This window comes from Taeniopygia guttata, chromosome 21 (genome assembly GCF_048771995.1).
Source record: "Taeniopygia guttata chromosome 21, bTaeGut7.mat, whole genome shotgun sequence".
Classification (NCBI taxonomy): domain Eukaryota; kingdom Metazoa; phylum Chordata; class Aves; order Passeriformes; family Estrildidae; genus Taeniopygia; species Taeniopygia guttata.
In genome coordinates this window covers 7,688,114-7,709,201 of record NC_133046.1, presented here as the reverse complement: position 1 = coordinate 7,709,201, position 21,088 = coordinate 7,688,114, and the positions used below count along the sequence as shown (strand labels likewise).

Genomic DNA, 21,088 nt, shown 5'->3' with positions numbered 1-21,088 from the left:
AAGCGACAGCCTGGCTGTCCTCCTCCGATGCCGAAGAGCAAGAGCACCCAGCTGCGTGCAACCCTGTCTTTTTACCTGTCCCCCCATTCTCGAGGTATCTCTGTCCCTCGGAGAGAAACTCCCCGAGAAAAAAAAGGTATGGCCAGATGCTCCATTCTTCTCCCGACTTCAGACACAGTCTTTTGTCTTTCTTAAGTACCCATAAGTATCCATAAGTATCCAGTAGTAAATTCCTAACATCGTATGGGAAAAAAAAATCTGTAAGTAAAGAAACCCAATCCCCAACAACTGGTTTAATGACCAAAAGATGTTCGTCGAAGGGGGGAAACTGTTTCAGCCTGCCTGTGCTGTGAACAAAGGTAGATCCCCCTCTTGGATGTGCTTCCAGCCTACGTGTCCATCCCCAGGGAGCCTTCAGGTGACTATTGTGACTATGTCACAGCAACCACCAAGGACAGCAACCACCCAGGACAGCAAATCCCTGGGTTTGAGGTGGGACGGGATGTATTTCTGGACCAGGTGCAGCGGGCAAGACAAGGGTCCTAAGACAACACAGCAGCCATGCAAAAACCTGGATGGAAAACATGATCTCTGAAGAAAAACATGCATAGCAGGGGTCATGTCCCTGCATAGGGGAGTAGAAATCAGCTTAAATTAGTAAATACCCAATTAGGCACAAGTCAGCTCTGAATTCACAGAAAATGTGAAAAAATAGGGAGACTTCAGCTATGAGGGCTCATAAGAGGGCCCATAAGTGGAAGATGCTGGTGGCATTTCAGCCTTGGGAAGAGACTTGTGGAGGGGCCAAGCTTGATTCCCAAGGATTTAACCAGAAGTTAAGAAATTTGTAAGACCACATCCCCAGCTTTGAGAGCAACATGTGGCAAAAGATGCAATATATTTAGCCAGGAGGGCAAGAACTGTTGAGGATTGGGGAGAGGCTCCTGCCACACTGCAGAAGTGGCTCTGAACCAGTACTGGAGTCACTGGAGGGGACTTGTACAGATGGGGAGTGAGGGGAGATCAAAGAGACAGATACAGAAAGATATCCATGATTGAAAATATTTTAATACCACCAAGTCACAATTTTAAGTACAAAAAGCAAAGAAGAAAGAAAAAAAAGCATTCAAAAATCCCCACCTGTCCCATTTCCAAGGTCATGCATCCTATGGAAAAGTTAATGGAATTTATATTAATAGAATAAAAACATTCTTTACACTGAAATACAAAAAAGGCCTTTTTAGTGTGTTTGGGTTTTTTTTTTTCGGGGGGGGGTTGTTTTTGTTTCTTTAAAACTTTGTTTTAAGGCACAAAGTTCCTTTTCAATCCTTACTTCAGTGGCTTTGTTTGGTGTTTTTCAAACCCCAAAATCTGGGTTCAGGACCTGATGAGTGATGCCAGCCTACAAACACTGCTCTCCCCTGAGGGATGCAGGTCCCAGTTTTACAGGGGGACTGCAACCTAAAAGAGATAAAGGCAGTTAATGCCAGGGAGAAAGAGAGAAATCACCCACCCGGGTGGGAAAGATAGCATTGTTTCTCCTCCAGCACAGCCAGGGACCCAGACCTGGGCATGGACATATCATCAAATAGAGGCAAAGTAAATAAAACAGAATGAAAGAAAATAAAACAGAGAAAAGTAGAGTAAAATAAAATAGAGCAAAATAAAACAGAGAACTAGAAAATAAAGTAAAATAAAATAATAAAATAAAGCAAAATAAAATAGAGCAACCCCAAATTTTAAAAAATCAGCTTTCTCTTCATATTTGGGTTTTAAAATAAAATAAAATAATAGATAATGAAGCTGTTTGGATAATTTCCAGGGTCCTTCCCTGTGGGTTGGTTGGCCCAACACCTGCAGCAGGGTTGGAGGGATGGAGTACAGAGAGTTTGGAGGATTTACGGATTAAATTGGAGCTTTGGCAGTTGCAAAACAATTAGTAGCAGTAGAATAGAGGTACAAAGTGGTGGAGATAATTAGCACGTTGTTTTGGAACCTTCACTGTCTGCTCTAGGGGATCCTGGCGGGGAAGAGGGATTTGGACCCAGCAGGGAGGCACCAAAACTCAGGGCTCAGTCCATCTGCCACTCAAAATAGTTGTGTTGGGCACCAAAACTAAAAACAAATAATTTGTGGTCAGAGCCCCTTTTTGCTGCTTTAATTTGCCCAAACTCATTTTTTCTTGTTTAACAAGGCACAGCCTGGTCCTGGACAGGAACGAGTCCAAGGTAGTTTGGGCTGGCAGAGCTCAGTTGAAGCAACTGGCCTCCAGGCAGGAATCAATAATAATTAATAGTAATATTTAAGTGTTGCTTTTCAGTAGCAATGAGGCAGGGGAATGCTGCACCCTGAAAACATGCCTCTGCCAATAGTGGGATGTGGGGATGCTTGAACCCTGAATTTGGCTGGTGCTGTTAGAAGTGGAAACCTCATCCAAGGAAAACCAAGCACTGGCTTTCCTCCCTGCTTGCTCCTGAAAACAGGATGTGGGAGAGGGGTGGCCATGGTACAAAGTGCTTCTGTGCAGCACACCCCCGTGGGATTGGCCAATTGGCTCTGTGCCACTGGCATCAGCCTCTCTGCATCACCCCTGTAACAGACAGACATAGCCTGACCACAACGTGGGGCTGGGGAGTTCCACCCCGCCCAGCTGAGAACACAGCAATGATGGATATGGGAGGTGTGTCACTTAAAACCTCTACTTTAGAGGCTGGCAATGAAAATGGTGCTGAAATCTGGAAGGTAAGAATGAGAAAGGTCTCATGGGGAATTCAGGGTCTAGGCAGGGTGGGAGTACCAGGGTCTTGCCTGGTTTTGGGAGGGAAGGGAGGCACTGGGCAGCAGGAGCGCAGGGTTAGGGCTCAGACATACTCCCGGGCTGCAGAGGGCTGTGACTGCTGATGGTACTGCTGTCCTCGGCACTCCTTGGCAGGGCAGGAGCAGCACAGGAGGGATCCCCCCAACATGGAGAGGCTGGCAGCCCCCCAGCCCACGAAGAGAGCAGAGCCAAATTCGTACCTGTGATGAAAGGGGCGAGGGAGCATCAGGGAGGGGCAGAGAGGCACAGGTGCAAACTAAGATGGGCAACAGGATACTCAAAACCCTGATGAGGTGATCAAGGTGATGTCAAGGCAGATTTTGGTTCTTCCCTCTCCATCCTCATCTTTCCTGTTGGCTGTATTCAGCTCCCATATGTCCCCATGTTTTAATCCTCCCTTGGGCTGAAATTCCATATGTGCACCATTACCCTTATTACCCTTTCCCAGCTGGTAACAGCTAAAGCTTTAGCATCAGGGACATCTTCTGCAAGGTGGCAGTGAGGGCTTGCAGAGGTCCCACTCATGGGACACATTGGCCCACAATGCTGTGCCTCATCAAAACCAGCAAGGGAAGGTCCAGTGGGAAGTGCATGGACAAGACAGGATTCAGAAGGGCACCCCCTGAGCCAGGCTCTTACCTAGCGTTGATGGGGATGGTGCTCTCTCTGAAGAACTCATAGGTCACCTGTGTTGCATACAATGACACGGCAGCCAGTGTGCACAGACCTGGGCACAGAATCATGGAATCACAGAATGTTTTGGGTTGGAAGGGACCATTAAAGATCACCTAGTCCAAAGCCCCTGCTGTGAGAGGGTTGTCTAGCTTTTCCAATAGACATCAAACATCGATTGTCAGTGACATCCAGCCCTCACCAAACTTCTCCCATTCCTCTATCAGTGTTAAAAGGAGTTTGAGGATTCCTGTACCACTGATGTATGAAGGCTAGAGCTGCCTTACCAGAGAGAATGAAGAGAACACCTCCAGCAACAGCTATGCGGCTTTTGGTGACAGGATCCTCCTCCCCAACTTTAGTGCATTTCATGCCCATCACGCTCACGATGATGCCAAAGAAGCCCAGGAGGAGAGAAATGACCATGAGAGCCCGGGATGTCTGGAAGTGAACTGCAAGGGGAGAAGAAAAACTGCTCCCAGCAGGTGCCTTTGGCCACAGCTGGGCACTGGAAGCAAGGTCACTGTGTTCCATACTGGTGATGGATCTGTCCTTAACCTTGTCCTTGCTGTGTAGCTCCTGTGTCATATCCTCCCCACTTGACAGATATGGGGACCTCAGCTCAGCTCAAGATACTGCTCCCAATGCCTTCCCTGACCTTCTTCCCTGCCACCCTCATCCTGGTAATGACCAGGCCGGGCTAGGAAACACCTTGCCAGGACCAGAACCGCAGTCACCAAATGCCAAAAGGGTGATGAACATCCATGGAGTGGGAGGGCTTTGATGTCCCCATGAGGCACTATTGGTATCTATATGTGATGCCCATACTGGAGTTCAAACCTGCTGGGGCCAGGAGCGTCCCAGCCACACAAAGGGGCTCAAACTCACGGGGCCAAGAGAGGCTCAGTCCGGGGATGGGGAGGTTGCAGCCCAAGATTCACAGATGGAGAGGGAAGCTTGGACCCGCATCGAGGCTCAGCTCAGTGGATAAGTGGACTCAGACCCTTCTGAGGAGGGTCAGACCTACAATACGGGTGGGGGCAAGAAGGACTTGGACCTGAAGGTGACTCAGGCTACAGAAAGAGCCGGGGGAGCTCAGATGTGTAAGGAAAGGGGGCATCCACATATGAAGAGGGTACAGACCTGTTGGGAATGTGTGTTCAAACTCATACAGGTGGGTTCAAACACAGAGAAGGGCTCAGAGCCATATGGGGAAGGGTCAAACCCACAGCGGGGCACAGACTTGCAAAGGGGCAAGGGCAGCTCAGGATCCCATGGGAGCTCAGACCGAAGGCGGAGACGGGGAGGGAGGAGTGCACGCAGGAAAGAAAGCGGGGCTCATCCTACGGGGTCCCGGGCCCCCGTACCCACCTTCGAGGGAGAGCAGCGAGTCGTGCAGGCGACACTGCACCTGCCCGGTGCTCTGCGCGGCGCAATTCATCCACAGCCCTTCGTGGAGCCCCACGGCCGTGATGATGGCGTCCCCGGCGTACGAGCTCTGCCGCCAGTGCGGCAGCACGGCGGCCGCCAGAGCCGCCCCCCAGCCGGCCAGCGCCGCCAGGTACCCGGCCAGCTGCCGCCCGCCGCCCATCGCCGCCGCCCGCCCGCCCATCGCCGCTGCGCCCGCCCGCCCATCGCCGCTGCGCCCGCCCATCGCCGCTGCGCCCGCCCATCGCGGCTGCGCCCGCCCCGCACATCGCCACCGCCCATCGCCACCGCCCATCGCCGCTGCGCCCGCACATCGCCGCCGCCCATCGCCGTCCCGCCGGACGGACGGGCCGTGGGAGAGAAAGGGCCGGAGCGGGGGAAGGCGGGTGGGGAGTGCGGCAGTGTCGGGGGAGGATTTAAGGTGAAGAGAGAGATATGGGTCTTGCGCGGCGAGATTTAGGCCCCGGGGGAGATTTTTTGATTCTTCGAGTAGGAGAGCTGGGGCCAAGGGGGTGGGTTACTTGGAGTTTAGAGGGAATTGGGTACCGGGAGGCGGGAATTAGAGGCCTGGAAGGGGAGCACTGGGGTCCAGGGAAGAGCATTAGGTCTGAGGGGGAAAGATTTGAATCTGAGGAGAGTGATTTGGTGTTGGAGGCAAGGGATTTGAATCCTACGGGGAAGAATGTGGTCTTAGGGGAAAGATTTGGGGCACGGAGTGTATTTGGGTCCTACAGGAGAGATTTGAGTGTTGAGAGAGACGGAAACCCTCAAATGACAGTGGAGGGATATGGGAAAATGGGGCTCCCCGACAGGAGGAGGAAGTGGGTTAATGGGAAGTTACCATCCTTGACCCCCTGCTGTGGGCTGGGAGGCCCCAGAGATCACTCCAGGAATTCAACAGGAAGCAGGGAAACGGTTCATTCAGTGAGGGAAATCAGGCACACCGTGCCACCAACAAGAGAAGCCATTGTCAGTGGAGAGGGACAGGGGGTGTGGGGAACACGTGTCACCACCCTGGTGACACCAGGCCCATTGCAGCCCCAGGACCTGGCAATCGTTAACTGCCAAGGCCTCATCAGCAGTCTACTCACGCGCTCAGGCAGCTGGGGGTGGACGCTGGGATGGTGGGCAGCCTCCACTGGGACTGTATGTTCACCCTGGAGAAAACATCCTCCAGATCCCCCCTTGCCCACCCCAATGCCAAATGGCCCTCCAAGTGAGACTGGGGTGCTGGGTAGTTGCACATGGGGCAGGATTTATTTCCCACATTCCTGGGACGGTTATAGTAATGGCCAGACATCTGCGGGAACAATTAAATGTCCTGGGGTGGGGAGGTGCCAGGGTGCTCAATGTCCTTATTCAAGGACAGTTCCCTCCTCTCTGGAATGTCCCACCTTATGGAAGCAGGGTCCAGGGGATGCTCAGCTGGAGATTGCATTGCCCCTACTGCCCCTGGGGCACCTTGTCTCCCACAAACACCTCTGTGAGGCTACAGGGCTACAATACTCCTGGGCAGATGCTTGCCAGGAGGGAAGGTTGCACCCCAATACTGACGACAGCCAAAGGGTGGCACCAGCCTTCAGTCCCCACTCGGAAAGTAACAGCTTAGAAAAAAAGTACATTTATTCACCCATTTTCTGCAGAAGGCACTTAAATAGGTGCAAGTTCAGGAAAGGCACACATCTGCACCTGTTGGCACCATGGCCCCACCCCTAACACAGCATCCCTCCCTTGTCCCCATGTCACCCATCCCCGAGCCTCCATCACACACCCCACGTCAGCTCCGCAGAGGGATACTGGATGCTGCAGGGGTAGTACCTGGCATTCCCCAAAGCCCCATTCCAACTGGGCTGGGGGCAGAGGGGGTCCCATATGTTACCCTTATGACTGTGCAGCCCAAAGCCACAATGCTGACTTGACTAGTCCCAGCAGAGATATCCTGGTCCCCGTAGGATGTCACAGCTCATCCTTCCCCACCACAATGGCAGCTGGTGATTCCTTCTCTGGCTCTGGCTCCAAATCCCCCTCTTCCATGCCGAAAAGCATTTTCACCAGGTCATCTGCCTGCACACGCTCCTGTGGGCAGACCCGTGGTGGTAAGCATAGCCACTGTCTCACCCAAAAACCCTATGTACTGCCAGGAGGGAGCTTACCCGCTCACTGTGCCGAGGGTCCAGGGTGAACCAGAGGGCAATAGCGCAGCGCTGACCCTTGGTCACAGCTTTCACCCCATGGGGGTTCTCTGAGCCAGAGGAGAAGCCCACAGCACGGCCACACTGCGGCTGGACCTCTGCCTGTCAAGGGTGGGAGACCAGGAGACCCCAGTCAGGGCTGAGTTGGTTCCCCTCAACCCAAGTTCATCTTTTGCAGAGGCTCAGAGGATGTTCCCAGGGGACAGGGCCAACAGGCAGGAGCTGGATTTGGTGCTGCGCATGGTTCCTTGGAGCTGAGCTACTCACGGTCTCAGTCTTGGCATCCAGCTCGGTGAAGTAGAAAGCACCTCCTTCAAAGTCCCCATTGAGGTAGAGGATTGCACTAAAGGGAGCAGGGAACAAGCGGAGGTGACAAGTAACCATCACCAGAGCTCTCCAACACCATGGCAAGAGCCAGAAGCAAAAACGCCCAGGTTTGGTGTCCTCTGACCTTGCTCCTCCCAACTCAGGTGCCACCAAATCATGGTAGCCTTAGGTGGGGAAGCTGCAGCTGACAGCCACCACCAGTACCTGTAATCCCGGAAAGTGTAGGCTGGGGGTTCCTTCACGCACAACAGTGCCTCTGCATTGAGAATGCAGTTGTCCACATGCACCTCGTGGCTGTTGTCACTCCGGCCTTCTTGCTTCTCTAGGGTAGAACAGGACATGTCAGGACCCCTCTGTGCAAGAACAGGGTCCATCCCCAAGTATCTTGTGCTTGCAGATGACAAAAGAGTCATGTTAGCCTAAAGCACTTCCACTTGCTCGGAGTGTGGATCATGCAAGGTCATTTGGGTGGGCATGAAACACTGCTGACTTGTCCCACGGCATTTCCATAGCCTTCCAGGCACAACCTCTCTTAGCACCCATCACAAAATGACTCAGAGTGATGAAATCCTGTATGGCATGAAGCCATCTGCCCTGTTAGAGGTAATCAGCAGAGCTGCTTCTCATCTTCCCCAACTGGGCTTAGGGAAAAGCTTCCTACACCCTCCTGGGAAGAGGAATGGGTTAGGGATCAGCAAGGAGGTCTCCAAAGAAAGGTCCAGGACTACACCACTCTAGTAGTTAGAGGAGATCCAGACAAGACAAGACTTGTTCCTCTGGGCCACACTTACCATCAATGGCTGTGCGACACACTAGATGGGAGTAGGAGAAGTGGAGTGGAACCTCCAAGCGGAAGTAGGACTCAATCATGTGCCGCACCTTCTCTGTCACGTTGTAGTACAAGTAGGCACTGCGCAGGGGCACCTTGCCCTCCTGGCCCAGCTGTGGAGGACAGACAGGACAGGAACTCAGCCCCAGATGGGCATGGGCAACCATCTCCCCCAAAACTACAATCCCTTGTCCCCACAGCCTATTTCTCCACATAACCACCCCAACCTTGAGGGCCTTGAGGACAGTGACGCCATAGAAGGTCTCGCTGGGAGTGTGAGGAGAGGTCTTCCCCCGATAGCCATCTCCAGCCAAGGCAGCCGCCTGTAAAACCCGACTGGTGTTACTGGTCTGATGTGTGAGCTGCAGGATGGGACCCCTTGGCATCCTCTACCCATCTCTGCCAGCTCCACCTGTTCTTGCACTCACATTAGTGAGTCTCTGCAGCTCTTGGCACTCTTCAGCAGAAAGGACTCCATCCACCATGACACGCTGGGAGCCATTCAGGGCCTTGGAGTTCATGGTGACACTGGCTCCTTTGTACACCAAAGGGCCACCTGTGGCACAAATGGGATTGGTGGATGTGGGGAGAGATGCCACCAACTCTGCTGTGGTTGGGGGAAACTGTGGTCCCTCCACCTGCTCCTGCTGCCACCCATTGTGGAGGGTCTGTGAGCTGGCAGCAGGGGTCACAAAGGTCTCCATCCCACCTCCCCTCCTGGCCTTCTCCACCTTCTCGGATGAACTTGCTCATGTCGGCAGACTCTTTGGCCTTCTCCTCCACCAGTGTCTCAATCTCCTTCATGAGGCTGCCGATTTCCTCAGAGATGCGTGCTGCTGTCTCCCGCTCCACCCTGGGCATGCGGCAGCCATCAGCACAACCACCCCACTGTTCCCACACCAGAAATCAGGGCCACTAAGACAAGGGCAGGACAAGTTGTCTCAGGTGCTGGTAACGAAGCTGGCACCTAGACTGGAAGGAGTCACCTCAATGCATCACTCTGAGGTGCTTGGGGTGACCTACACATGCCCATCACCCCATGAGCTGATGGGAAGTAGAGTTCTGCCCTCCAGCAGCCTCTTCCAGTCCCAACATCAAAACTTCCCCTGGCAGAAGTTATATGCCATGTCCTTTAGCCCAAAACCCATAGAGGAAGAAGGGTTTGTCCTATCAGACCCCCATTGGGTGAGCTTGGTTGGGGACAGCACTCACTTCTGTTTCTCTCGCAGTCTTTTTGGTATCACCTCTTCAGGTGTCCATGTGTCCTGCCACCAGAAGAACAACATCGGGAGCTGGACAAAGATATGGCCAGGACACAGACCCCTCATTTGCATTCCATCTGGCCACTGCATCACCCTGGTCTCACATCACCCACCGGGTCCACAAAAGGGATGCCAAAGACATCATAGCTGAAGAAGAGCAGCTCCTTCTCCATTAGACTCTGCTGGTAATATACCTGGATCTCCTGTGGCAAGGGGCAGAGGGATGGGGTGAGGTACAGCAGGAGGATTCTGAAAAACCCCAAGTGTGAGCAGGAAGATGCAGGTTTACATCATTCCTGTGATCCTTGCTCCAGACCCGCAGCCTGTTTTCCTGCTCCATCTGGCAACAGGGAAGCAAGTGGCATTGCCCATCCTGTCTGAACTTCCCCGTGGACAAGCCCTGGGGAGGTGAAGTTGAGCAGAGGCACATGTGTGTCTCTTCTACAGGAAGCTCTTTAGTACTAGTTTCCCTTCCCCTACTCCAACTGGTGTGGGGCAGAGACTCCCATCTTGCCTATCACATCCCAGGCAGGACCTGGCCATCCAAATTTGGCTATTTTGAAAACAAATCCCCTGCTTTTTAAGCAATTTCACTTCAGTTGTGGAAAAATGCAACAGAGGTGGCCTCAGATCCTCCTAAAAAGATTGTCCACCTGCCTCTCACAGCCCCTTCTCTCAGGAATGGGTCCATGTGTGCCAATCAATCAGCTTCACTTGGCCTAAGACATTTTGCCAGTGATGTTTTTCAGCTTTTCAACTACTCTCCAGCTTGTCTGACCTTAAATCCACCCATTCCTGTCCACCTTTGGTAGCTGGCACAGAGGAGACCCTACAGCTTCTGCAAATGTCCCCAGTGAAAAGATGTCCCTCACTTAGCAATTGTCCCATCTGATTGCTCACCTCTCGCGGTTGGATATGTCTGGCTAGGTTTTCCCCCAGGACAGTGGTGTAATAGGCCAAATTTTGGTTCATCACCTCGTCATGTGGGAAGAAGAGCAAATAGGTTCTGGCACATTCAATGGCTTTTTCATAATTCCCATCTGCAATGAGAAATGGGGCTGTTAATGGCATGTCCAAGGACACTGGAGGCAGAAAAAAGACAGATATGGAGGAGAGATGAAGTTCCAAGCAGTGTCACGAGTAGGGCAGATCCCCTGGAGCAAGGATAACTGCTGCCACAAAGGCAAAAATCAGACTCTGTGGTGCTCTCCTGTCTCCATAAACCATCACAACATAAACCAGGAGTACTTGTACAGCTTGGGTACTTTTCTCACTTGGAAAACGTTACAAAGACAATTTAGAGGTAGCCAGACCCAACCATTTACTGGCAAACCTGCAGTTTCCAGCCACTGAAGCATCCTACCCCACTTTCATGTGGTCTTTCACAGAATCAGTCAGATTGGAAGGAACCACAATGGGTCATCTGGTCCACCTCTCTGCTTGAGCAGGATCCTCCGAGAGCATACAGCACAGGACTGTCTCCAGATTGCCTGGAATATCCCTAGTGAGAGAGACTGTGAGACAACCTCTCTGGACAACCATTTCAGTACTCAGTCACTGCATACGTCCTCATATCCAGGTGGAACTTCCTAGCCATGAGTTTCTGCCTCTTGTCCTATTGCTCAGCACCACAAAGCAGAGCCTGACTCCATCCTCCAGCACTACCCTGCAAATACTGACAAACATTGAAGAGGTCCCCTCACAGCTGTCTCTTCTTGAGGATTTCCATCCTCTTGGACTTCATATTTTTTCTCCTCCTTTTGAAGAAATTCACACAGAAACATTTTATACTTTTCTAAACAAGTAAATAAAAAATGAAATCAAATCAGGTGTATCTTCCTGGGTTGTAACTCTTCTGTGGTGGGAGTGTGCTGCTGTGATTTGAGGCAAGAGGTGGATAGCTGGCAAGGAGGAAAAAAAACCCAGCTTCTCTCAGCTGTTGTTTCACTTGAAAAGTGAAGCTGCCCAGTAATAAAGCAACATGGAGAGTGACTGCAGCCAAGCACAGAGAGATCCAAGCTCCTGGAGAATGTTTCACGCAGGAGGAACATGCCTGTATCAACCTCATGAAGTACAAGGCCTATTGGAAGGCTCTCCATCAGCATCAGTGAAGATGGGGGCGGGTGGATGGGAATAGAGCACCCCGGGGAGAAGGATATGGACATAACAGCGGATAAAAAATTGCACAGGACCCATCCATGTACACTAGCAGCTCAGAAACACCCCCTCACCCAGGCTGATCCCTGGCAGCATGGGCAACAGGTGAGGGAGGGATTCTGCCCCTCTGCTCCACTCTGGTGACATGCCACTTGCAGTGCTGCCTCCAGCTCTGGGTTCCCTGGCATAATGATATAGACTCATTAGAGTGGGTCCAGAGGAGGCCACAAAATGATCAGAGGACCGGAGTCCCTCTGTGAAGAAAGACCAAGAGAATTTGGCTTGTTGAACCTGGACATGAGAAGGCTCCTGAGAGATCTTGATGGCCTTCCTATAACAAGAGGGGCCACAAGAGAGATGAAGGCAACTTTTTATAGTTTATAAGGTTTATAGTGACAGGACAAGTGGAATTGTCTTAAAACTGAAGAAGGGCAGCATTAGGTTGGCCATAAGGAAGAAATTTTCTCTGATGAGAGTGGTGAGGCCCTGGCACAGACTGCCCACAGTGTTAAAGACCAGGTTGGATGGGGCTCTGGGAGATCTGAGTGACCAGTGCTAGACGTCCCTTCATCTTCGGTTGGACTGATGAGATTATTTTTGAAGGTATTTTCCCCACCCAAACCACTCTGAGCATCCATGATATCAGGCAGAGTGCCCAGTGCTGACAACCACAGAGGATGAGGTGAGGAGCTGCTTACTGTTGTAGTAGGCAAACTGCAGGTAGTTGAAGTGCGAGGGCAGGAAATTCTCTAGAGGCTTCTCCTGGCCGGGCTGTGAGGCCAGCTCTGTGACGCAGCCCTGCTTGCAGCTTAGCACTTGCATGGAGTGATCTGGCAGAGAAAAACACCATGTCACTGCTCACAGTCACCCATGGGCTGATGGGCAGGACACTGAGGGGTATCCAATCTCCTGCTCATATTGGGGTTGTTGCAAGCTTTTTGGTAGTGGAAAACCCTCAGGGATGGGGGTTGTCCACCTCTGAGATGATCAGTGTGGGGTTGTGGTGCTCTCTCAGGACACACTAGCCATCCTCAGCCTCCCATGACATCCTGGTGACCCTCTCTTGGTCTCTCTTCTGTCTTTCCATGTTCCTCTGGAATTCGGAGAATTCCTGGGCATCAGCCCTAGTGCTAAATTAGCTAAACACTTCCTGCCACTTACTGGGCACACTTTCACACTAGTGAAAGCTAGGATGGGGCTTCCACTCTTCAGGGACCCCCTACCCCCACCCCAGGTCTTTGTGGACCAACCCCTGGAGAATTGTACTCAACTCTTGTGACAGGACACAGAAGGCATGGCTCCCACCTGTAATGGCCTGGAAAAGGTCTGCATTGTACTCAAGGTAGTTGTAGCCCTCGTAGTCATATGGTCCCTCGCAGAGAGCGCGGCACTCAGTGTCTGCCACAAAATACTCCTCCAGTGCCTTCTCCAGGTGCAGGATGGCAGCAGCTGGCTGCTCCTCCGTGTAAAACCGGATGCCCAGCTGAAACTCGCTCTGTGGAAGGATGAGAAATGATGAGGGGATCTCAATGCTTCACTCCCCATGATGGATCACAATGCCATAACGGCATCTCATGAGCTCTCTGAGCTAGCAGCTGTGGTGTGATTGCCCTGGGTTGCACAGCGGAGAGGGACTTTGGGAGGACAGGGTCTTACCAGGTGGGGTTTGGCCTCCAGGTCAGTGAAGTCATCCTCGTGGACTCCCACCATGGCCTGGTAGTACTCCAGGTTCTGCCTCATCTCCTGGTGCCCAGGGTTGGCCACGAAGAAGGTGTGAGCAGCCGCCGCTGCCTGCGCTGGCCGGTTCATCTGGGTGAGACGGGGGGGTGAGACAGCGCGGATCCCACGCGGCGCGGAGGGGACACCCGCCCCCGGGGCATCCCGGGAGCCGGGGCGGAGGGCGGTAACAGGGGCGGCTCCAGCGAGCTCCGACGTGGCACTGGTGGGGGGGGAGCGCGAAGGCGGGGGGGCAAGGCCGGGACTGCTGGCCGGAAGCCCCCATTCCACCGGGGCAGACACCGAACCCTCCCGGCGTCCCGGGACCGGGATCGCCGCCGGCCGGTTCACTCGGTCCCACCCATCCATCCTCTCGCCTGATTCCGGGATCTTCCGCGCATCTCGCCCGTCCCAAAACCCGTCTTAGCGGGACACCCCTTCCCTTCCCCGCCGCTGGTGCCGCACCTTGAAATAGGCGACCTGGAGGTAGTTGTAGGGGCTGCGCCGGCCGAACTCCCGGTCCAGCTCCTCGCCCAGGCGGTACCGAGAAGGCGCAGCGGGTCCGCAGCCCCGCAGGCAGGCGGCGCGGCGAAGAAGCGCTCGGAAGAACCACAAGTCCCGGAACACCGGGTCGGTTTGGGACTCGGTCCCCTCCACCGGCCCCGCTGTGGCGTTGGCGCATCGCAGGCGGCACTGCACCAGGCGGGAGCGCACGGCTGCCCGCGCCCGCAGCGCCCTCTCCATCTGCAGCACTACAGTGGGCCAGTCTCCCCGCGCGTACGCCTCAGCACCGGCGGCGAACAGCGCGTCCGGGGACTGGGCGGGCAACGGCGGGTCGCCCGGTGCTAGGGTCGGTACCGGGACCGGTTCCGGTGGCGTGGCCGCCCGCGCCAGCAGTACCATCAGCAACGCCGGCAGCAGCAACAGCAGAAGAAGCAGCGGCGTCACCGCCATGTCCGAACACCGGCCGAAGCGCGGCACCGCCCACCCCGGCACCGGCGCGGTACTGACTGCGCCCCTCCGCCCCGCCCGGCGGCCAATCAGGACAGCGGAGCCCCGCCATGGCCGCACCCCTCACGGTGCGCGCTGTGGCCGCGGCGGAAGCCTCTCCGCCGGGCGGAAGCGGTTGGTCGTGGCTGCCGATGGCGGAGGGCGGCGCGAAGCCTGGGGACGAGGGCCGCGGCCCCGGCCCCGGGCCCGGGCTGGCCCTGGTCGAGGGCAGCGCCGGCCGCGCAGGCCGCGTCGGGGAGCCCGGGGACCTAGTGGCCCTGGCCCAGCAGGTGCAGCAGGTGAGGGCAGGGTCCCAGCGGCGGGGCTGCGGGGGCAGGACTGGGCTTGCTGTCCGCTGCCTCCCGGACGTCTCCGGGGCCTTCTCAGGCGGCGGTGGCCTTGGTGCCTCCCAGCGTGTCCCGCTGCTGTTCGGTGGCCCTGGCGGCCTCCTGATGTGACCTATGCTATTTCCCACCATTTCCCACTGTCCTCTCCCAGTATGTTGCAGTGTCCTGCCAGTATTTTCCCGAGTTCCCACGTTGTTGGTGTCTCCAGAACCTCCCATTGCACTTCAGTACTTCCCACTGTGCCTTGCTGCCCCACAGTGACTCTTAGAGCATCTCACTGAAGTCCCATCCCAGTATGCTTTGCTGCCTCCCAGTATGTCCCACTATATATAGTTCACAGCAACATGTACAGATGCTTCCCACTACCATCCTCCTAGTCCATCCTAGCACCCCTGATATGTCCTATGACTGCTTCAGTGATTTCCAGTCCATCCTGACTCTCAGTCCACCCCAGTTTTTCCTGATATGTTCTACTGGTCCTCCTAGTGCGCTCCAGTATGTTATACTATCCCCCCAGTGCCTCAGAGTACATCCTACTGATCTCCAGTGATGTACCCCAGAGCTTCTCAGTTCATCTAGATGCTCAGTGTATGTCCTACTGCCTCCTCCCTGTGTATTACACTACCTCCCAGTCCAATCCATTGCCTCCCAGTATGTCCTGCTACTCCTTCTCACTGCCCCTCAGCCTATCCAGACAGCTCCTGGTCCTTGCTACTGCCTGGGGGTGCCAGGACACCTCCTGGCCCCCAGCTGTTGATGCCTTGAGCTTGACCATATAACTGGGTCAGCACAGTCCAAAGGGCTGTGGTCCTTCCTGTTCTGACCAGCCCTGCTTTTCTCTCCCAGGCCAATGACTTTATCCGAGCAAATGCCTGCAGCAAACTGACAGTCATTGCTGAGCAGATCCGGCACCTGCAGGAGCAGGCGCGGAAGGTGAGTAAGGATGGGCAGAAGGCTTATTGCCTTGACTTGGGAGATGAGCATCTGCTGCTGTTGCTGAGCATTTGGGGAGAGCTGTGGTCTACGTGCGAGTTGGGGCCAGGAGCTGAGCAGAGAAGATTTAGTGGAAAAATAAGGAGGTTTATTGTCCAGTGTCAAGGGGGATGGGGGAGGGTTGATTTTTGTGCTTTCCCTGCATCCTCAGCCAACCAGGAAGGACTTTGTGAATACAGTAGGGGAGCAAGTGTGGCTGGTCCAAAGCAGCTTGCAGGTATCAGGACAGAGAGAGATGACTCTGGTTTTGGGACTGGTGATTTGTGTGTGCACTGTGCTCTTAGAAGGATCTGATGATGATGTGGCTCTAGCTGGATCTGAGGCCCTGGGATAAGGCGGTGTGCTTCAGTGGGTTCCACTGTGAGCAACTAGCACTTTCGGGGCCTGGAGCATGCCCGCTATGATAGCTGACAACAGAGGCAAAGGATGGGTCTTTGTATGGAAATCCGGGGATGGTTTATTAAGCCTCAAAGGGAATCCAGGGACAAAGACAAACTTGGACTGAGGGCAAAGGGTTTTACATGGTGAAAAAGGGGTGCATCTGAGGGTCAAGGTCCAATGGGAACAGATGAAAATGGTGCAGAGGAGGGGCAGCTAACCAGGGGAACCAATAAGGTAACAGAGGTGGAACATGACCTTAAACTGGGACCAATGGGGATCAGGAGAGAGGAGAACATTCTAGGAAATATGGTGAACAGGTGTCTGAACTGGGGTGGACAACTGTATGAACCAATGGAACTTAAGACATTAATATGTGCCTGCAAAGGCCTATGGGAGTGAGGCACTTCTCACTCTCATCTAAGAGGGGTGTTTCTCCTTGCCTGCTTTTGCGTCCCCAAGCTTAAAGGGACTGGTTGGCTTTCAGGCCTCCATACTGGGAAAGATGAGTTCTCTACCTAATGAGAAGCTTGGTTTTCATGTTTATTCTGATTCATTTGCTGGAGTGGGTGGTCCCAGGAGTACACAGCAGGGCTTGGCTGTGTTCATCAGTCCAGCCTTCCACTCTTAGGAGTAAAATCAGTAGCCAGAGTGGGAAGGATCTGCCAGTCATTGCAACTGATCCTGCCATTGAGGCCATTATATCATGTAATCATTAACTAGTGGAGCTGGAGCAGTCAGGTGGTGGAACGGGGGAGATGAATTCTTCTTTGTTTGCTGCCCCTTCCCTTGCGGGGTACAGCAGGAAGGCCTGTCTTAGGTTGCAAATTCAAGTTGTGGCTGGAGGTGTGTATTCTATTGCCATCTGTTAGAGGTGGGACAGTTATGTCCTGTTAATGGGTCACCTGTTAAAACCAGGTGGGGCAGTTTTCTTTATCTCTTCTATGACCCATCCTCCCTCTGGGGAGATCTCTTCTGTTAATGGGCCATTGAGTGTCACTGCATGAGTGATAAAATTACATCATCCCATTGGGAGATACTCTGCCCAGGGGGAGGAGCCAAGCATTCCTACCTGGATATACTCTGACATTTGGAAGACCACAGTCAGCCTTTTCCCACTTGATTCCCAGAAAAGCAGCTTTGTTTTCCACTGGATTCCCAATGGAAGACCAGGCCCATCTATACTACCATTGGACCTTCAGAGGAAAACTACATCCTTCTACAGGATTCCTGCTCCACCAGAACCACATTTGTCACTCCAGGAGGACTGCAGCCATTATTTAGTCAGACTGCTACCAACAGCCTGACCAACAGGGTGTCAGATCATATTTCTGATTCTGTCAGTATTGTTTTATATTACTGCATTTTTTTTTTCTAATAAAGAATTGTTATTCCTACTCCCATATCTTTGTCTGAGAGCCCTCTTAATTTCAAAATTATAATAATTTGGAGGGAGGAGGTTTACATTTTCCATTTCAAGAGAGGCTCCTACCTTCCTTAGCAGATTTCTGTCTTTTCAAACCAAGACAAGGCCCCAGTCCAGCAGCTGTTTGTGGAGATGAGGAATAAGCCCAGCATGTGGTGGTGTCAAGTGTAGAGGTGAATCTGGGGTGAGATGCAGAGGTATCTCCACCTCTGTGGAGAGGTTCTCTGAAGTCCTACAGACAAGGAAGAATTGGAAAAAACTTCATCTCTTTGGAAAGCGTCTCCTTCCTGTGTGCCAGGGAGATCAAGGCCTTGTGACCTATAGGTCAAGTGATGTGCCTTGGACTACGGCTGAGAGGCAATACCATGTTGTCATTTTATTTCAAGTGTAAAGATGTTAAGTTTTGTGTATTCCAGGTCTTGGATGAAGCTAACAGGGATGCTGATCTGAACCACGTGGCCTGCAACCTTGTGAAGAAGCCAGGAAATGTTTACTACATGTACAGGCGGGAGAGTGGGCAGCGGTATTTCTCCATCCTGTCTCCTAAGGTGGGTGGTTACAGGCCATGAAGAAGCAGAGAGAGGAAAAAAGTAATGTTTCTGGTGCTTGGAAACATATGGAGCTCAGACAGAAGCACCAGCTTGATGGGGACATTTGTTTGTCCCTACTCAGGTTTAGTGTTTGCCCTTGCTCTTGGTTAGTCTGCTGGGGCCAGAGCCATTTTATGGAGTTCTCTGGGTCTTGATGGAGAATGGCAAGAAGCCATCTGGGGCGTGGACGTGAATTTTGTCTTTTGGCACTGCGGTTCTTTGCCTGAAAGTGCAAACTGACAGTGGGCCCTGAGCCTTCCCTTGCTGGTGTGGCTGCCTGGGAGGAGGGTCTCTTCAGGTACTTCAGCCCAGGCAGCTGAAGAGATGATCCTGGAGATCTCCTCCTTCCAGACTACCTGTTTTCTTACATGCAGGGTGGAAGCTTCCGGGCAGGTCAGGGAGATCTTGTGTCCGCAAGCCTTCCTCTGTCAGCAGTGCTGGAGCTCGACCTGATCTTGGACTTGGGGTATCTGAGCCTGTATTTAGGTTAGGAAATGGTATGGTCATGTAGCTGGGACTGCTTCAAAGTGAGAGACAGCACAGCCAAGCTCCAAGGAAACCTGAACACTGATGGAATCTCTCTTTTCTCCACCAGGAATGGGGTACCACTCCCCATGAATTTCTTGGTGCCTATAAGCTCCAGCATGACATGTCCTGGACTCCGTTTGAGGACATAGAGAGACGAGATGCTGAAATAACTGTCCTGGAGAAGCTGCTGAGCCAGCCGGCAGCACTACCCCTGTGCATGGAGCCCAACTTCCAGGGCGTGACCAAGTGACCACACAGGACCCCCTGAGCAGAGTCCCTGAGTGAGGGGACACAGTACCTGTATGCTGCCAAAGGCAGGGTGAAATAGACCAAGAAACAAAAATACTGATTGCTTTTGTGCTTTAAGGAGATTAATTCTACATTCAGTCTTACTGGACTTTCTAGTAATTGAATAATTTACTTCATTGACCTATGGCAAGCTGTAGCAAGAGGCAGATGATACCAGGAGGTGTGACTTCCAAGAGTGCTTGGAGCAAAAAGCAGAAATGCTTGGGGCAGATGTGCTAATGTTGTAAAATAATATCTCCTATCTGCCTGGCTCTGGTGTACCTCACTGTGAATGTGTCAGGTAATGATCTCAGGGCTGGATTTTCCCCCTTATTAAAATGCACATATTTAGAGAGCTCTGTGGTCTGGGAAGAGTGGTCAAAAGCCTGTGCAAAGGGTTTGCTGTGACGAGTCTTCTGGTCTCTGTCCTAGCTGGTCTGAATCCCTGAGCTGGGAACATGAAGCTTTTCTCTGGAAAGAGCATCCTCAAAAGTACCATGCAGGCTTCAGGTGTTCGTCAGATGATGTGTGTTTCACATCCTCATGCATTCCCCCTTGGATTTGAGTGCATGAGCTGCTAGGTAGAGGCAGGATACTGGATGACTTTATGCCAGAGCAGTGGGGAGAGTAAAATAAACCATGATCTCATATGTACCACCAAGACAGGCCCTGTGTTCTTCCTGCGTGGCAAAAATACCTTTAGCTTTGCCAGGAAGACTTAGTGGCATGTGGAGCTAGTAGGATACCCCCAGCATATTTTTTCCATCTAGGAAAACTAGAGAGAAGTAAAGATCAGAGCTGCTGAGGAGAAATCCTCCCTCTGCCGAGCCACACGGGGCTTCTTCAGGAACTTGCCTGCTTTTCTGTGAGGAGCCAAAGTTGGAATTTATTGACAGAGAGGATGTTCAGGTTGGATCCTGGTATGTAACATTAGATCTGGTTGGATTCTCCCATGACTTGCTCACTTTTCTGACATGACAAGATGATCTTATATGCTACTTCAGGCATTGCATGTACACAATCACCTTGCCACCTCTATGGGCAACATGGGAGTGTTGGGGACCACTTGTACGAGCTGAATTCTGACCTTGGGATCTGGGCCAGCTATGGATGGAGTTTGTGCTTCTTGGTGGAGCCTGACTGTGAATGCATCTGCAAAAATGAGACCCTTGGGGACCAGCACTGTCACTGTGTTTTGCCATTGCTGGAGTTTATTCCCCCTTTGCAGGACACAGCCTTACATCAAGTCTCTAGCATCCCTCTGTCCTCATCCCCATGCACTGGAAGTTTGCCTTGGGAGATGCTCAAGGCTGCTGGCAGTGACAGTTCCTGATGGGAAGAGCTGTTTCCTACTGGTGTTACAGAGGATTGGAAGGTTTGGGGCAGCTCCCTAGCCCAGGATTTTTTTGTCCCAGATTTTCTTCTCCTAGCTCTGTCTAGTGCAGTAGCTCACCTACATCCCCGCATGGCTGAGCCTCTGTTTGGCAGAAACCTGTTCCTTGGATTCAATATGAGGCTTTTTTTTCAATATCTTTCCTCACTTGGAGCACAAGGACATATTAACAAGAATTTGTTAGTAGTAGTAGTAGTATTAGACCAGGCTATAATTAATTCCTTAACAAGTTACAGGTGCTGAATTTGACAGGGTGTTTCTCTGCTTTTTCACTGCCTTGAGTCTGATTTTACTGCATGCTATTATATCTTAACTTGGAAGGGAGAAAGTTAATTACTGCATGGACTTTGTGTGGTGCTAATTACAGCAACACCAGATCTTCACGTGTGTTGATTTATGCTCCTCTGGGAAGTGAGGATTCCTGCCCTGGTTTTATCTGTTTCCATCATTAATATCTGTACCATGGCACACACAAGAGGACTGGGGAGTGGTGGTTGTGGACCTCTGTAGCCTTTGGTGGGATGTCATGTGTGTCTAGCAGACACCCCTGGCCCTCCATACCCCACAAGTCACCAGTGTTCTGCAGTTCCTCTAGGCACTGTCAAGTCTTTCTCTTGGATTTGCTCCCAAAAGGCAAAACTATTATGGCTTTGTATGAAAAGACAAAGGAGGCCTCAAGAGACAGGACATGGAGGTGATGAGCTCATAGTCATCCTCAGTGTTCTTGGCACTGTGGGAAATGGGGAATGAGGCT

The 21,088-nt window shown here is 52.5% G+C and overlaps 3 protein-coding genes across 5 annotated transcripts; 1 reads left to right on the top strand and 2 right to left on the bottom strand.

Annotated features, from left to right (window-relative positions):
• Positions 1–1,048: 1,048 nt before the first annotated feature.
• On the bottom strand, positions 1,049–6,375 carry LOC100218403 (claudin-19). Of its 2 annotated transcripts, XM_002191050.7 has the most exons (4): positions 4,862–6,375; positions 3,778–3,942; positions 3,458–3,545; positions 1,049–3,018 (listed from the first exon to the last, which is right to left on the bottom strand). In XM_002191050.7, exons 1-4 carry the CDS (start codon positions 5,211–5,213, stop codon positions 2,862–2,864), a joined length of 762 nt encoding a protein of 253 aa, XP_002191086.5. In that variant the 5' UTR covers positions 5,214–6,375; the 3' UTR covers positions 1,049–2,861. The 2 variants fall into 2 exon arrangements, with proteins under 2 accessions (XP_002191086.5, XP_072773494.1); XM_072917393.1 differs by lacking the exon at positions 3,458–3,545.
• Positions 6,376–6,523: 148 nt separating this feature from the next.
• On the bottom strand, positions 6,524–14,416 carry P3H1 (prolyl 3-hydroxylase 1). 2 transcript variants are annotated; one of them, XM_030289319.4, is made up of 15 exons: positions 13,867–14,414; positions 13,342–13,494; positions 12,991–13,180; positions 12,384–12,515; positions 10,429–10,568; positions 9,642–9,731; positions 9,479–9,531; positions 8,998–9,119; positions 8,695–8,822; positions 8,494–8,589; positions 8,229–8,379; positions 7,642–7,759; positions 7,378–7,453; positions 7,072–7,212; positions 6,524–6,994 (listed from the first exon to the last, which is right to left on the bottom strand). In XM_030289319.4, exons 1-15 carry the CDS (start codon positions 14,353–14,355, stop codon positions 6,875–6,877), a joined length of 2,199 nt encoding a protein of 732 aa, XP_030145179.1. In that variant the 5' UTR covers positions 14,356–14,414; the 3' UTR covers positions 6,524–6,874. The 2 variants fall into 2 exon arrangements, with proteins under 2 accessions (XP_030145179.1, XP_072773493.1); XM_072917392.1 differs by lacking the exon at positions 8,494–8,589 and having other exon boundaries at positions 13,867–14,416.
• Positions 14,417–14,502: 86 nt separating this feature from the next.
• Positions 14,503–19,213, top strand: C21H1orf50 (chromosome 21 C1orf50 homolog). The gene is given in 4 exon segments (NM_001245262.2): positions 14,503–14,690; positions 15,585–15,671; positions 17,952–18,083; positions 18,721–19,213. Coding segments are annotated over 4 exon segments (549 nt in total). The 5' UTR covers positions 14,503–14,543; the 3' UTR covers positions 18,904–19,213.
• The last annotated feature ends 1,875 nt before the right edge of the window (positions 19,214–21,088 follow it).